Raw genomic sequence first — 14396 nt, 5'->3', positions numbered from 1 at the left:
TTTCTCGTTGTTCGCTTTGTGTTGCCGCAGTATTCGCCACAATATGTTACCGCATAACTTTAGACCACGTCAACCTATTTCGATAATTCTTTGTGCGTTGGAAAGGTATTGTCTCAGAGGTGGTCCCATACAAATTTGGTTAATCCGATCAGTGGATCATGCGATATATATACATATATATTTTTTATATGAGAATTGAAGTCGGTTTTTTTTTGCTAAAAATTACTTGTTTATTTAAAGTGGCGTTTTTATTTTTTCTCTCAGACGTCAATATTTATTTTAAAGGACTTTGTAATTTCAAAGATATGATTAATTGCAAGAATTATTTAAAAAATTCAATGGAATGTAGAATAAAAATATGAGTACCAAATAAAGGAGGAAATTTCTTTAGAATATAAAAAAATAAAATTTTTTGGATTCGCAAGGACGAATAGGTAATATTTTAAGCCGATAAAGCTATAAAGCGAAATCTCTTTAGGAAATAGAGTTTATATAAGTCCTTAACTTATAATTTTTTCAAAAGCAAATGTTGCGAAATGTCAAGGATAAAATTTTAAAAGGACATTTTCAATACTTACCAGTACTTATGCACCAAAAAATTTAATCTTATTTAATTCTACAGAACTTCCTCTTTATTTTAATACCCATACTTCTTCTCTAAGCACATTTCACTGAATTTTTTAAATAATTTCTGAATTACTGACGTCAGAGTGAAAAACTAAACGCGCAACTTTATTATATTTGGCCCATGATTTTGCGAATACATTGATTTTTGTGTGTAAAATTTACTATCGCATGGCATGGTGATATATGTACAAGTAATCCCGGGTTTTCGGGACATAAAAAAGCCCGGGATCCCGGGATTAACATCCCTAACGTACACACACTCACTTATGTATGTGCATATGCACGAACATGTTCGTATGTACGAGCGCAAACATTTAACAAATTCCTCTAATAACCAAATGTGTTACTGTAGCCGCATAATGAGCTTCCGCCACCATTAGATGAACAGATTTTCAGAAAATGTGAACACACGTCCAAAAGCCACCCACACGCCGAGCTACATACATACACGTAATAGCTTTGACAGCACGCGCCTCATTAGCGTTGTTAACTTGTCCATTTAGCTGTAGAATGGCTTAGGGAAAACGAACAACGCGTTGTCGCGACGAGAAGCCACTATGACCAATACGAGCCGCCATCCAAACAAATGACCAACGCACAGTGAATCTGATCGATGGCCTCATAATGCGGCTGCAAATGACAACGAAGACGATGGACAAAAGGGCTCTGATGCGAATTTAGGACAGGCCAGGGCATGCATGGCAGTCGGGTCGGCGCGCACAAACCCAAAGGCGTTTGTTGGTTGCATTGTGTGTGACCTGTGTGACTTTTGCAACAAATCCATATTACATGCAGTAGATTGCACACCCACACAAATACGGCCAACTCTGGCTACCAGCCACACCACACATCAATTCGCGTGTGGCCCATCCATTGTCGTTCTTCTCGCGATTCGGTGTTGATAGGTACTCCTTTGTACGATTTGATGCCATTATTGGGCTTTACATACATTCTTATGTACATATTTTGGTAAATTGTTGTTCTATTACTATTTATTGCTGTAATGATGTTGCGATTAAAGGTTAGACTTCGTATTTCACGGTTTTCTCCATTCATCCACGACGACATTATCCACAACTTAACACACATTTCACTGCTCCACATAAATATGGTTGTGTGGCACCGAAGACATAAGTAGTGCCTGCAACAATGAGAGCAACAAAGCACAAGTGGCCGAATTGTTTGGTCAACCAGTTCAACAGTCTACGCGAAATATGTAGTTTTTTTTTTGCTTGTTAAGTGACTTTTTTTTGGCTATTTTCGTTGGTTTCTAAAAACTGAAATTCACCGAGCCAGGCGCTTTTTGTGAAGTGAAGCATTTGAATTTATGAATGTGCATTCATAGTAATAAAGAGTAGCGGTTTCGTGCCATAGGTGCAGAATGGAAAATCTTTATCCTCTTCAGTCCGTGGGTGCACATATTTCCATATAGTATGCACTTTAAATTATTTAAATTTTTAACAAGACGCGAAAATTACTGATCATTTCTGGTACTTGTGTTACTTCCTATGGGCTATTGAGCTTCTAAAAATTTTAAAATTATATAAAAAAATAATTAAAAGTAAATGTTTTATTTATGCCGCAAAAGGGGGAAAAATAGAAAAAAACATTCCACCCTAGTTGGTTCATCTTCAGGTCTTATTTATTTTATTTATTTTTCCAATATGTATTGTTGGTATACAGTGGTCGAAAAAATTATAACCACACCATATTTTGACAAGTTTAGACATATAATTTCTTTTTTAGAAAAACTGGTTCATTCTTTAACCAAACCCGTGTAAATCCAAGTTTCAAACTTTGTGCAATATTTAAAAAAGTCAACAAACTTTCGTAAACATTTCGAGCTATTTTTAATAGATTTCATAGAAAGAATCGGAGTATGCAGTTTTGTGGCCCATTGAAATCTGTACAATTTTAAAATAGCTAAAAACCACATTGCTCCATTTGTCCCATTTGCTTAAATATAACGACTGCGCACAATTTAACTTTGTATAGAAGAAACCCGGAACAACTTCGGCAGAAAAAATTCAAAAAAATCAAAGGTAATCTTTAGCCATTTGAAACTTGTACTTCATTGTACCATAATTCAATGGGCTACAAAACTGCATACCTAGAATCTTTCTAGGAAATCGATTTAAAAAAGCTCAACATTTTTACGGAAGTTGGTTTTAATTTGTTTTTTTTTTATATTTCACAAAGTTTGGATGAGTTTTGTTAAAGAATCAATAATTATTTTTTTTTTATAAAAAAAATAACCAAAATTAAAGGGCAGAAAAATAATATGTTCAAACTTGTCAAAATATATGGTGCGGCTAAAATTTTTTAGATCACTGTAAATGTTAGCTACGCTCTTCTCGAAGACGCTATACCGTCAGCAGCGTACATTTAGGTAATTGTTTTATCAGCTATCTCGTAGTTGTCAATTGGCTACCCGGAGCTGCGATTTGACGCCGTTAGACTTAGATGTTATGCGATGGACCTTTAGTCAGATTGTTAGCATTGACATTCCTTACGATATCATTGGGACCTACTTTCCATTCTAGCTGCATAGTGAAGTATTCCCAAGCGATCCCGAGGAAACTATCTGACGTGTTGTAAAAGCCTGTCAATAACAAGACACGAATTTTAGTCGTCGCCTAGCTTTTAGAAGAAATGTTAAACTCCTTGAAGTGTATTATTATACTACTTAGCACAGGTGGCTCCAACTCTACAACAGCTTAATCGCTAAGACATAGTTACAGAATAAACTTGTCGAAAACGCAAGCGATAATCGTCGCAAGTTGCGAAAACGATTGTCGGCCGGTAAAAAAAATTAGAGAATAGTACTATAGATCTGAAAGTATTCGCCTCAGAACCCACTGGTGGTAACAGAATAAGGCCTCCTATGTGTTGGAAACGCAGGTGGTAGCAGAGGAATAAGGAACGACCAGGTGGGGAAGGACTTGGCTTCACTTGGCATTTTCAACGTAAGTCCAACGACGTAAATTGACGCAGAAGAGAAATGCCTGGCGTGCTCTGTTGGACTCCACCAAAGTTGCACAAGCGGTTATAGCGCCAATGCAGGAGAAAACAGAATCAACGTAAACCTTGTGGTAAATTTCGCAGTTAACTCGTTCAAAGCCTTCTCATATTCGATGGTCAACTTCCATAAAGTGTTATTAAACTTTGTGATCTAATTACAACTTGGCTGTTAGAATATCTGTATGTATCTAGTGTATGTTGTTAGTTGATCAATTCGTGGCTGTTAATTCAGAATAGAAGGCCATAAAATGAGGTTTAGTGAGAGCTCTTGTGAGTGAAGGCCACCGCCAACAAGACTGTGCGGCTCGAAAATGGTCATCAGAACCATATTTACGGAACTGCTTTCGAGGGCGTGATCGCGGCCATATAGCAGAATTAATTTAGTCTACTTGTTATATGAGGAGCCGGATTTGAGCATAACTTTTTAGTGCCTTTAACAGTTTAAATCACAGGTTCCCAGACTTTTCGTTCTTGCGGACCAAAAAAAAGTGAAAAAATTACAAAACTATTTTTTCGCACTATCCGTTAAAATTGGATGAGAACGTTTTACTGTTAATCTACCGGTTGATGCCTGCATGAAGTGGTAATTTAAGTCTAGGGGCCGTTATCACCGTTACTCTGTGGCGGCGCATCTTAGTCAAGAAAACTTTCATTACGAGTTGACCTGAAGCAACTGCAAACGGGTTAACTAAACTTGCGTTTAAGCGAACTTAAGTAACTATTTAATAGAATGTGATTTTTTTCTATTTGCTAGATACGAATTATTGCAAGAATTTTTTGAGTGTGTCATATTTTCTAAGTGAACAATGAAACATCATTGAAATAACGCGGCGCACACAACTCTCGCTGATAAAACGACAAAGCAAATTTGCGAAATATTTACATATTTTCATGAACATGTATATGTACATTAGGGTGCATCACCAAAAAAAAAAACGTTTGGTTTTTCCACTGAAATTATAAAATGTAAATATTTTGAGATTCCCGCCAAAATATTTCGTAAACATATTAAGAAAAATCTCAGATTCCGTTAATAAAAATTAAAAAAAAAAAGATATTTTTAACAACTAATTTTATTAAAAAAAATCGATTTTTGGAGCCATTTTCAAAGATGTTCAGCTCACGTAAATCTTAAAATTTTGCAACAAATATTTTAGAGCAGTCTTCAAATAAAATAAACTTTATATTTTCGATGGAAAACCCGTAACGAGTTCGTTTTTTTTTTGGAAGAAGAGTGAGGCACCCTAATGTAAATAGGTATGCATGTCTGTACATATATTTATCTGCTACAAAAAAGTACGTATTGTGCACATGTGTGTAGTCGGTCATAGGCAAATGTAAGTCACTACATAATGTCAGTCAGTGTTCACTTGCAGGAAGCACACATTTTCAGCGACCTATTGAACTAAAAAGGTGGAAAATGTCAGAGCAACATAATGTCACATTAAATCGGATTTGCTAAAAGTATAAAAGAGAGTATTGTACCTAAACGTTTATTATATGTATACGTATTTACATACATATTTATGTATATGCACACACACTTAAACTAATTTGGATATTTGTGGCCAGCGCTAATGCTTTTTCTGAGGCCAAAAAAGGTCCCAATAAAACAGGGTCCAACTGCTCTAAATTAATATTGCAAACTATGGTAGATATGAAAATTACTATGAATGTGGTCGAAAATATGTGATCGTGGATAGAATTGCAAAAAAAGCTTACAACTCCAGTTAAATATAAAACTGCTCAAGAAACATTTATGTACACACTGTGAGATATTCATTTATTTTTCTTTTTCGTGGACTTAAAATTATATACATAAACATAAACATACACATAGTTAGGTACATAAATATATACATTTTTATGCCATATGAATATGTATATTTTTAGGAATAAAAAATTTACTCTTTGCGGAAATTATAAGCCATTGCCCGCAAACCAGAATTTAATTAACCAAAACTTTTGGCTTTCAACCACAAATTAAGCCGTTGAATTACTAGCGAAATTAGAAATAAAAAAGTAAAAAATAAGTCGTACATACATACACATAAATGTACCTTTAGCTTAATCTATTTTAAATGATTATGACGATATTCGCAACGGTAAATTAAATGAAATGAAAGTTTGCATTGAAATGTGTAATTTTGGGCAAGGCAACAGACTCTTAATGATTTAGAAATGTGAGCACAAATATAATTGTATACACATAAAACTACAATTTTATGTACCTACAAAGAAATTATGGGCTGAAGTGTCGGGTCACATAGGGACCGGGAGCTCAATCTCAAAAAACGTAGATTTTATTTTTAAGAACTAAGCAATCACCTAATGAATTAGTACTTAGTATCTGTGGACGTGTATGTGATAAGACAGTCGCCACCGCATACATACGAGTATTAAGCATCTAGGAGTGTTCATCGACTTTAATATGGGGTTCAGGGAGCATATAAAAACAGTAGCCGAAAGGGCAGCGAGTGAGAACGGGGCTTTATCGCGAATAATTCCGAATATGGGTGGAAATTTAATTCAAAATTTTAAAATTTTAAATTGCTAAACAAAATTGGTTTTATTTATATATGTAATACTCCTATATTGGCAGTAAGAGCTAGTACCGTCCGAAAACACTACAGTACAGATATATCAATAAACACGTACGGAAGAAAAGGAACACATACGTTTATAAATAAACATGTACACAACACATATACAAAAACGGCACTCAAGTACACAATACATTGACAAAAACGGTACTAGACTGTCTCGCTTTGATTTCGGAATGCTTACACATTGAGAAGTTAGCTTACTGCCAATATAGAAGTATTACATATATGGTTTTATTGTACCTAATGACAGTCTTCGCACCATGTACTACAACCCTAGGCGTTCGCAAGTAATCGTATATTTACTTTACTCTTCTGCCACGGTACTGATTATCGAATTGGAAACTAATATATTTTCCAATTTTAATGATCAATGGAGGGAAGAAGTTTTTATTTTTTGCCTAAAAATTATATAATTTTACAAGAAATTGTTTGCGTTATATTTACTCTCCCACTAAACGTAGTAAAAATAGATGATTTTTATATTCAGTGACCTGTGCTAAAATTCCCAATTTAAAATTTTTGTAGAACATTTTAACTCCCTTTTCGTCAACGGTAAGGTCAAGTTGGATTAATGGCTTTGAATGTTCTAAAAAAAATGAAAACTATTTGCTAAATTTTACCTTAGGTCTCATTAGGTTTTACGAAGTCTTCATTTTATCATGCAAGATAATTTTAAGGATCTTGTTTTTTGTTTTCATGGTGAAAGGTTGTTTTGACAGAAAGCACTTGAATATCATTTTACTCGCGCCGCTCCAACAGTCGCAATGGCCGTGTGAGCAAAGCACTGGCATGCCATTCGAGAGATCCGAATTTCGAATACGCAGGCAGCGGAATTTTTTTCTTTATTTTAATTGAATATTTTTTCACTTTCTAATTTAAGTTTTTTAAATTTCTAGATTTAATTGTTTTAAAAAGAAGAATAAAAATACAATTTTTTAATTTCATTTAATTTTTAGGAACTTAATTTATGCATTTTTTCTCTTTTTCTTAATTTAAGTAAAATATTTTAGTTGCATTTAAATTCAAAAACATTTTTTCCTCTTTACTATATTTTAATTTAATTTATTTTTTTTATTTTTAAGTATCTATATTTTTAAACTTTTGTTTTAAAAATCAATTTTTTTTTTTCAATTTAATTAAATCTTTTCTTTTTCTTAACAAAATTTGTTTACTTTTTCAATTGAATTATCTTTAAATTTATAGATTACATTGTGTTAAAAAGAAAAATATTTTTTTTATTTCATTTAATTTTTAGGAACTTATTTTACATTTTTCTTTTCCTAAGTTATTTTTTTTTATTTTTTAAGCCAAATTTGTACTCTATTTTTAAGATTTCATAGCTTAAAAAAAAATAATTTAATTTCATTTAACTTTAACGACCTTCAATTTTTTGGGTTATTTTTTTTTTGTTTTTTAAATAACTTTTCTTTAAATTTCTTTAAATAAAATTTGTATATAATTTTTCATTTAAATAAAGTTTTAGAAAACTCTTTGCAATTGTATTACGAAGATTTTTATCATTCTTAAGGCTTTGGTGAGTTGAAAGACAGTTACTAGAAATATCCTGCAACTATGCAAATGTCTGTTTTTTAACAACATTAAAAAAAAAGTATAATTTTCTAATTTTTTTTAAATAATGAAAACCTGTTCTTCTCAGTGATGCCCATACCTTAATTAATAATTTACGAGGCCTGTTTTTTCATCCAAATATTTCGCCTGAAATTTATTATCGTATTATTCTAATAATTTTCTTTGTTTTTTCTTTTCAGCTTTAGGTTTAGTTCACACAGTGCACGCCAGCTCGCCTGGTGTTACCAGCACAGAGGCATATTTCAATGGCTCTGCCTACCTGCGATTGCTCACGCCGATGCCAATTTGGGATCATTCGGCCATAAGTTTTCGTTCCTGTCGCGGTGAGTTGCTGAATTCTATTTAAGTTTTTATAGTTAAACTAAATTAAATAGTTTCTTAGTTTTTCATAGCTAAATTATTTTCTACACTCTCTCCTTTTCACCCTTTCCACAGGCGGCGAAATCTTAGCTCAACAATATAATAAAAACTCATTCGTCATCACGGTGCTGAATGATTTCCTGCAAGTCTCATTGGCCGGTCCGGCAGTGATTGGCCCCAATAATCGTTTGGATGTTAAACTACCATACCATTTGCTCGATAATCATTGGCACACGCTGCAGTTCAAGTACGAGTATGGTAATCTTTATTTGTACATCGATCACACGTCCATGGTGTTTGGTAAGTGCGACTTACTTACTTATGCGATGCGGTTCAATCACATCGCCTATTCCATATGTATCGACTCATACATGCTCTAATTACTTAACTCTGCTCTACATTTAATTGCAGCCAATTCGACGTACAATAGCCAATTTCTAACCAATCAAGATATTGGCAATGAGGCAGCTATTTTAATATTAGGCAACTCATTCAGCGGCTGCCTACAAGACGGCCCCGGTCTACTTTTCATCAATGGCTCTGTGCAGAACGTCGTCTATGGATCTTGTCCGCTAGCCACCGGTCCCTGCGGCGATCACGATACACTCATGCCTGGCCAGGATAACTATTGCTCAAATGATCCGTGCATGAGTCATGGTCAATGCATTTCGCTAAACGATGGCTATGAGTGTCGCTGTACGCCACGTTATTCGGGCAAGAATTGCCAAATAGACAACGGCTCGCCGTGTGCGCGTAATCCCTGCTCGAATGGCGGTAGCTGTGTGGAGGATGCGCGCGGCGACTATCTATGCCAATGTGCACCCAATTACACCGGTCGAAGCTGTGAAAAAGAAATGAATGTACATCCAATATGCCTATCGAATCCCTGTCTCAACAATGGCGCTTGCATAGTAGCGCCGGGCAGCACAAAAATCGAATGCGAATGCGCCAAAGGGTATGCGGGTGCACGTTGTGAGATCGATGTGGACGATTGCGCTTCGCAGCCTTGCTTGAATAATGGCCGTTGTCTGGATTTGGTAAATGGCTTCACATGCGATTGCCGCGATACCGGCTTCACGGGTCAAGTTTGTCAAACGAACATCGATGAATGCGAGGGAAGTCCATGTAAGCATGGTGGACGCTGCTATGATCGTTATGGCGGTTTCATTTGTCAGTGTCCGGATGGCTGGGCTGGTGAGACGTGTGAGGATGCCACCAGCTGTAAGACGCAACAGTGTCTCAACGGTGGCACATGTGTGAATAAAACGATCGGCTTCTATTGTCAATGCGCGCCGGGCTACAGTGGTGAGCTGTGTCAGCAGAGCCCGCCGTGTCCGCAGTGTCCCATCGATTCGGAGTGCATAGCTGGGAAGTGTGTGTGCAAGCCAGGCACAACGGGTAAGTTTAGCAAATGGCATCTTTACTGTCGTGTCATGTAGTTAGTTCCTTTCGAAAGCATTCATTGGCGTGTGCCGCCGACGCCGCGAGGATGTGGGTTTCAGTAGTTATCTTTAAGATATTAGGGGTTGATGGTTCGGTGTGGGTGAAATTTGCTTAATATTATTTCTATACAATTTACGATTTTTCATTACGCTTTAAGTACCTAAATGAATATGCCTTTTTTAAGACCGCTTCTCTACTACTTCTTTATTAAAATATTCTCTTACTGCTGCCTTGCAAAGCTTCCGATATTAACCCATCACTAGACGAATCGAACGACACTCTAGCCAGTTGGGAATGTCTCGGGGAGAAACGTAAACGTTACATACCGCCAGATTGGTTGAAAAAGAAGCGTTGCGAGTTAAAATTAAGTAGTGAGTGTTGATAGTCAAACCCCATTATAATAGAAACCATTCGCGGTGTAGCTACCACTCTAAAGCTCCGTTGTTCTATGTATATATATTAAGTTGATAGGCTTAAACGGAAACTCTACCTATTAGCGTATCTGTGTAGCAAGTTTTGAATGTGAATTTGTTTATTCAATAGCTTATTAATTTTATGCTTTTTCGGTATTTATTGTATGTATATGTATTTATTCAGTGTGTAAATATATTTTCTCGGAAGGTTTGAATGGTTTAATCCCCATCCACAGAGTAAATCATTTATTTAAATCATTAAACCAGCAAAGGAAAACTTAAACAATTTTCTAGAAGCTGAAAAATAACAAGTGAAGTCATACCAAGTAACAGGAAAATTCCGGCAACAAACTAAAAACTAAAAGAAATTAATTAAATAGAAAAAAATATTATAATTAAAAAAAAAACTAAACCAAATAAGTTTCTAAAAATTAAATTGAATTCAAAAAAATACTTTTCATTTGTTAAAAATTTAATTACAAGGGAAAAAATAAAATATGCTACTAAAAATTAAATTAAGTAAAAAACTAGTTGCTTTTTAAAGCAATAACATCTTAAAATTAAAATAAAATAAACTTTAAAAAGATAAAAAAATAAATAACATAATTTTCTAAAAATTAAATAAAATAAAAAATATGTTTCTGAAACAATAAAATCTAAAAAAATAAAATAAAAAAAAATTTTTAAAGGAAAAGTAAAAATGTAATTTAAAAAAATATTTTTCTTTTTATAACAATAAAGTCCAAGAATTATAAGAAAATTAAATAAAAGAAAAAAATTAATGAATAAAACAAAAAACAATAAATTCAAAAAATTCAACAAAATATAAAAAAATAATTAAAAAAAAACTAAATTTGTTTCTTAGAATTAAATGAAATTAAAAAAATATTTTTTTTATGAGATCTTACAATTAAAATCAATAAGAAAATCAAATAAAAAAAAAAACATTTAATTAAAAAAATTAAAAAAACAAAACAAATTTTTAAGAATTATATACAAAAGTTAATATGTTTCTTTTTAAAACCTTAAGTCTAGAAATTTAAAGAAATTAAATTCAAAACTACAATCTGCTGCCCGTAGCGATATTGAAAATCTATAACTTGACTGAACCTAACAAATTTCTCATCGTCTCCTAATTTAGGACGAGTAGGACTTTAGGACGTAGGATGAGTAGTTACTGGTTTCGATTCCTGATAAAAAGTGTTTTTGAACCCACAAATAAGCGCAGAAAAGTTTCGCACGCAATCCGGTCAGGTCTAGAGAAAAAAACTGTGGGTGCTTTCCAAAACGTCAAAATACAAATCATCAGTCTCTTTTATTTCTAAACCGCACTAGAAGAATAAGCCTTACTTGCGCAATCTAATTTAAAATTAGTCTCTAACCGCTGCTGAGGTTTAGAAATAAAAGAGATTGATGCTTTGTATTTTGACGTTTTGGAATGCACCCTGTCTCTGAACATGGAAAGTGAGATGGGCAAATGGGAAACAGTAGGCTGCTTCCTTAGCTAAAGCTGACGGGACACTAGACCACTGTGCACATGACCGCGAAGTTTACTTAGAAGTTATAGAAGTGAAGAAGAGCTATAATTTATTCCGAACTTTATATACGAGTGTCCGCACTACGGAGAAATTCTTCATATTCTTGGAAAACATTTCTTTGAGGTCTTTTATAGAATAAGGAAAAACCTATTGGAAGGTCTGCCTGGAGTCGCAAGAAAACCAGGATGATTTAAAGAAATACAAGGACAGGTCTTTAAAAATTGTACCCTTGATATGATTCTTCATCCAGTGCTGCCGCTGTAGAATCGTGGTTCGAGATTCTTTTATTTGTAAAGAGTACAATATTGGCATTGATGCGTTTACCAAGCTGAAATGGTAGAAATACAAAAAAAGAAAAACAGGTGAACACCAATAACCAGTGGAAAGGTATATAGGTAATTAGAAAAAAGATTTGCTCTTTGACCTGCATCCATGATATAAAATTCTAAAAATAAAATATTTTGACTATAAAAAATGGTTAAATAAGCAATTGGGTATTATATTGGAAGTCTCCTGAAGAGAAACAGAGTTGTTTTTCCCATATAAAATACATGGACAAATTATAACCTCCAAATATTTTTATTTTTTTTCAAAATAAAAAATTGGAGTAGATTTCTTCGGTATAGAACAATCGTAGGGAGTGCATTAAAATTACGAATTTCAATTTTCACATGAATTTTTGACCACCCTAATATACATACATACATACACATGTGTGTAGATATGCATTAATTTTTGCCGTTCCGCTGAAAATTCCCTGTCTTTCTGAAAATAGTGGTGCAAAACATTAGATATTTTTTCATCGCATATTAAACGCTGCCCTCGAAAACATAAACATTTGAAAAGGTTTTTTAAAGACTAATTTGAGTTCGCAGATAGAAAGCTTGAAATATATTTCTAAAGAATGGTTTTCGAGTTGTACCTTCTAAGCTAAAACTCTTCTTATCTGTGGTTATTTTTCAGAAACAAATATTTTGAGAAACTTATTTTATTTATAAAAAAAAAATCGATTTGTGGAGGTGTTTTAAAAAAGCTCCAGCTCACGTTAGTCTTAATATTCTTCAAAAATATTTTATGGCGGAATTTTTAAAATATAATGCATAATTAATGGCGATTTCGTTTCTACAAAAAATGTTGCCTTCTCATCGCCCTCTTCTTAGTATTTGTGCCTAGAGGGCAAAGAGAAGCTTGCATTTTTCGGTAGAAACAAAACCGGCATAAGTTTTATATTTCCGATGGATAAACAGTACCAACTTTTTTTTAATCGAAAGTGATGCACCCTAATGTCTACATTTACCTGTGTACAAACATTCAAATATGTATATCCTCTAAGATTTTATAGGTCAATGTATAAATGTAAAAAAACATTATACAAATTTTTACCAAATGCTTTTCACACAAGCCCATACACTCACAAATACACATACATACAGACAAATATATTTACATACATACATACACATCTTCTAATTCTGGTGACTATAACATTGTTTGTATGTACTATCTATCTCCTTTGAATTGGCACTAATCTCTTAATTTAGGCCCCATTGGCCACTGCTTACCAATACCAACAACACCACCCATTTTGGTGGCGAGTAATGCAACAGCAACGGCTACTACTCCAACAACAGCCACAATTGCCATAGCATCACAATTGACAGCAACTACAGCTACCACAGCAACAGCAACAACAATGCCAAAATTTGCAACAACAACAACAACAACAACAACAGCAACAATTAGTCCGCTATTATCCAATGTACAGCAAATACGCCCGGCTCAATTAAATGCATGTCCTCCCGATAATTGCTTGAACGGTGGTACTTGTAGTGGAAATGCTTCAAATTTTACTTGTTTATGTGCTAGTGGATACACAGGTTTGGAACAAAACAACATTTAAAATATTACAATTCTATACATACAATTACCTACAAAATACTTGTAAATTAAAACCGAATACTTACCGCTCTACACACCGAAATCGTATAAAGGATTAAAGCAAATTTGGTAGAAATTATTGTAGTGAATTTAGTAACAATTAACTCATATGTATTTATGTAGTGCCGCTGGATTTTTATAATATTTTTTTTACCACTTTAATGTAGTGTAGTGAGTTAAATACTTATGTATGTATCGTATTCCACAAACTTAGTTTAATTTGAATATCGAAAATTTTATATTGTTGGCGTTTGGTTTGCTAGTTTTAATAACCATCACGAATTACTCTTCGGTTGAATAGACAACAAACCTTTGAAAACAAAAAAATTGTATACGCAGTTATCAATTAGTTCCACTAATAATTCGCCTCACCCTACTACAGGTTACAATTGCGAACTACTCGCCACAGATGGCCCGACAAGCATGCCATCGACCGGCAGTGGCACCATCAATACTGTTGGTCCGCTCGTCAACTGCCTCAATGGCGGCAAGTGTCTCAATGGTGGCACTTGCTCAATGAATGGCACTCACTGCTACTGTGCTAGCGGCTTTTCGGGTGAACGCTGCGAGAAGGCCGAACCCTGTACTGCGACAAATTGCCAAGAACCGATGGTGTGTCAGCTGAACAAATGCGTTTGTCCGGAGAATAAGGTATGCACGCCCTGCTCGGCGCAGCCGTGTCGAAATGGTGGCGTTTGTGCAGATGGACCCAATGGCGAATACACCTGCAGTTGTACGTCCGGCTGGACGGGGCGCACATGCACCAAAGATGTTGACGAATGTGCCTTGGATCCGAATATTTGCGGTAATGGCATTTGCAAGAATGAGGAGGGCTCATACAAGTGCTATTGCACGCCGGG

At 34.5% G+C, this 14396-nt stretch overlaps 1 protein-coding gene across 3 annotated transcripts in view; it reads left to right on the top strand.

Annotated features, from left to right (window-relative positions):
* The window catches only part of LOC118740116 (protein crumbs), a 97374-nt gene that overhangs the window by 69111 nt on the left and 13867 nt on the right, over positions 1 to 14396 (top strand). The window contains exons 2-6 of one of the 3 annotated variants that reach the window (XM_036471613.1): positions 8024 to 8167; positions 8280 to 8504; positions 8616 to 9602; positions 13140 to 13475; positions 13919 to 14348. In XM_036471613.1, coding sequence (XP_036327506.1) covers positions 8024 to 8167; positions 8280 to 8504; positions 8616 to 9602; positions 13140 to 13475; positions 13919 to 14348 — 2122 coding nt within the window. Of the gene's footprint in view, positions 1 to 8023; positions 8168 to 8279; positions 8505 to 8615; positions 9603 to 13139; positions 13476 to 13918; positions 14365 to 14396 lie in introns of all 3 variants that reach the window. The other 2 variants (XM_036471621.1, XM_036471629.1) reach the window with 2 other exon arrangements.

The sequence above is a fragment of the Rhagoletis pomonella genome, unplaced genomic scaffold, assembly GCF_013731165.1.
Source record: "Rhagoletis pomonella isolate Grant_MI unplaced genomic scaffold, Rhpom_1.0 Rhpom_scaffold_00001, whole genome shotgun sequence".
Taxonomy (NCBI): domain Eukaryota; kingdom Metazoa; phylum Arthropoda; class Insecta; order Diptera; family Tephritidae; genus Rhagoletis; species Rhagoletis pomonella.
The sequence above is the reverse complement of the archived record's forward strand: the minus strand, read 5'-3'. Positions and strand labels throughout refer to the sequence as shown.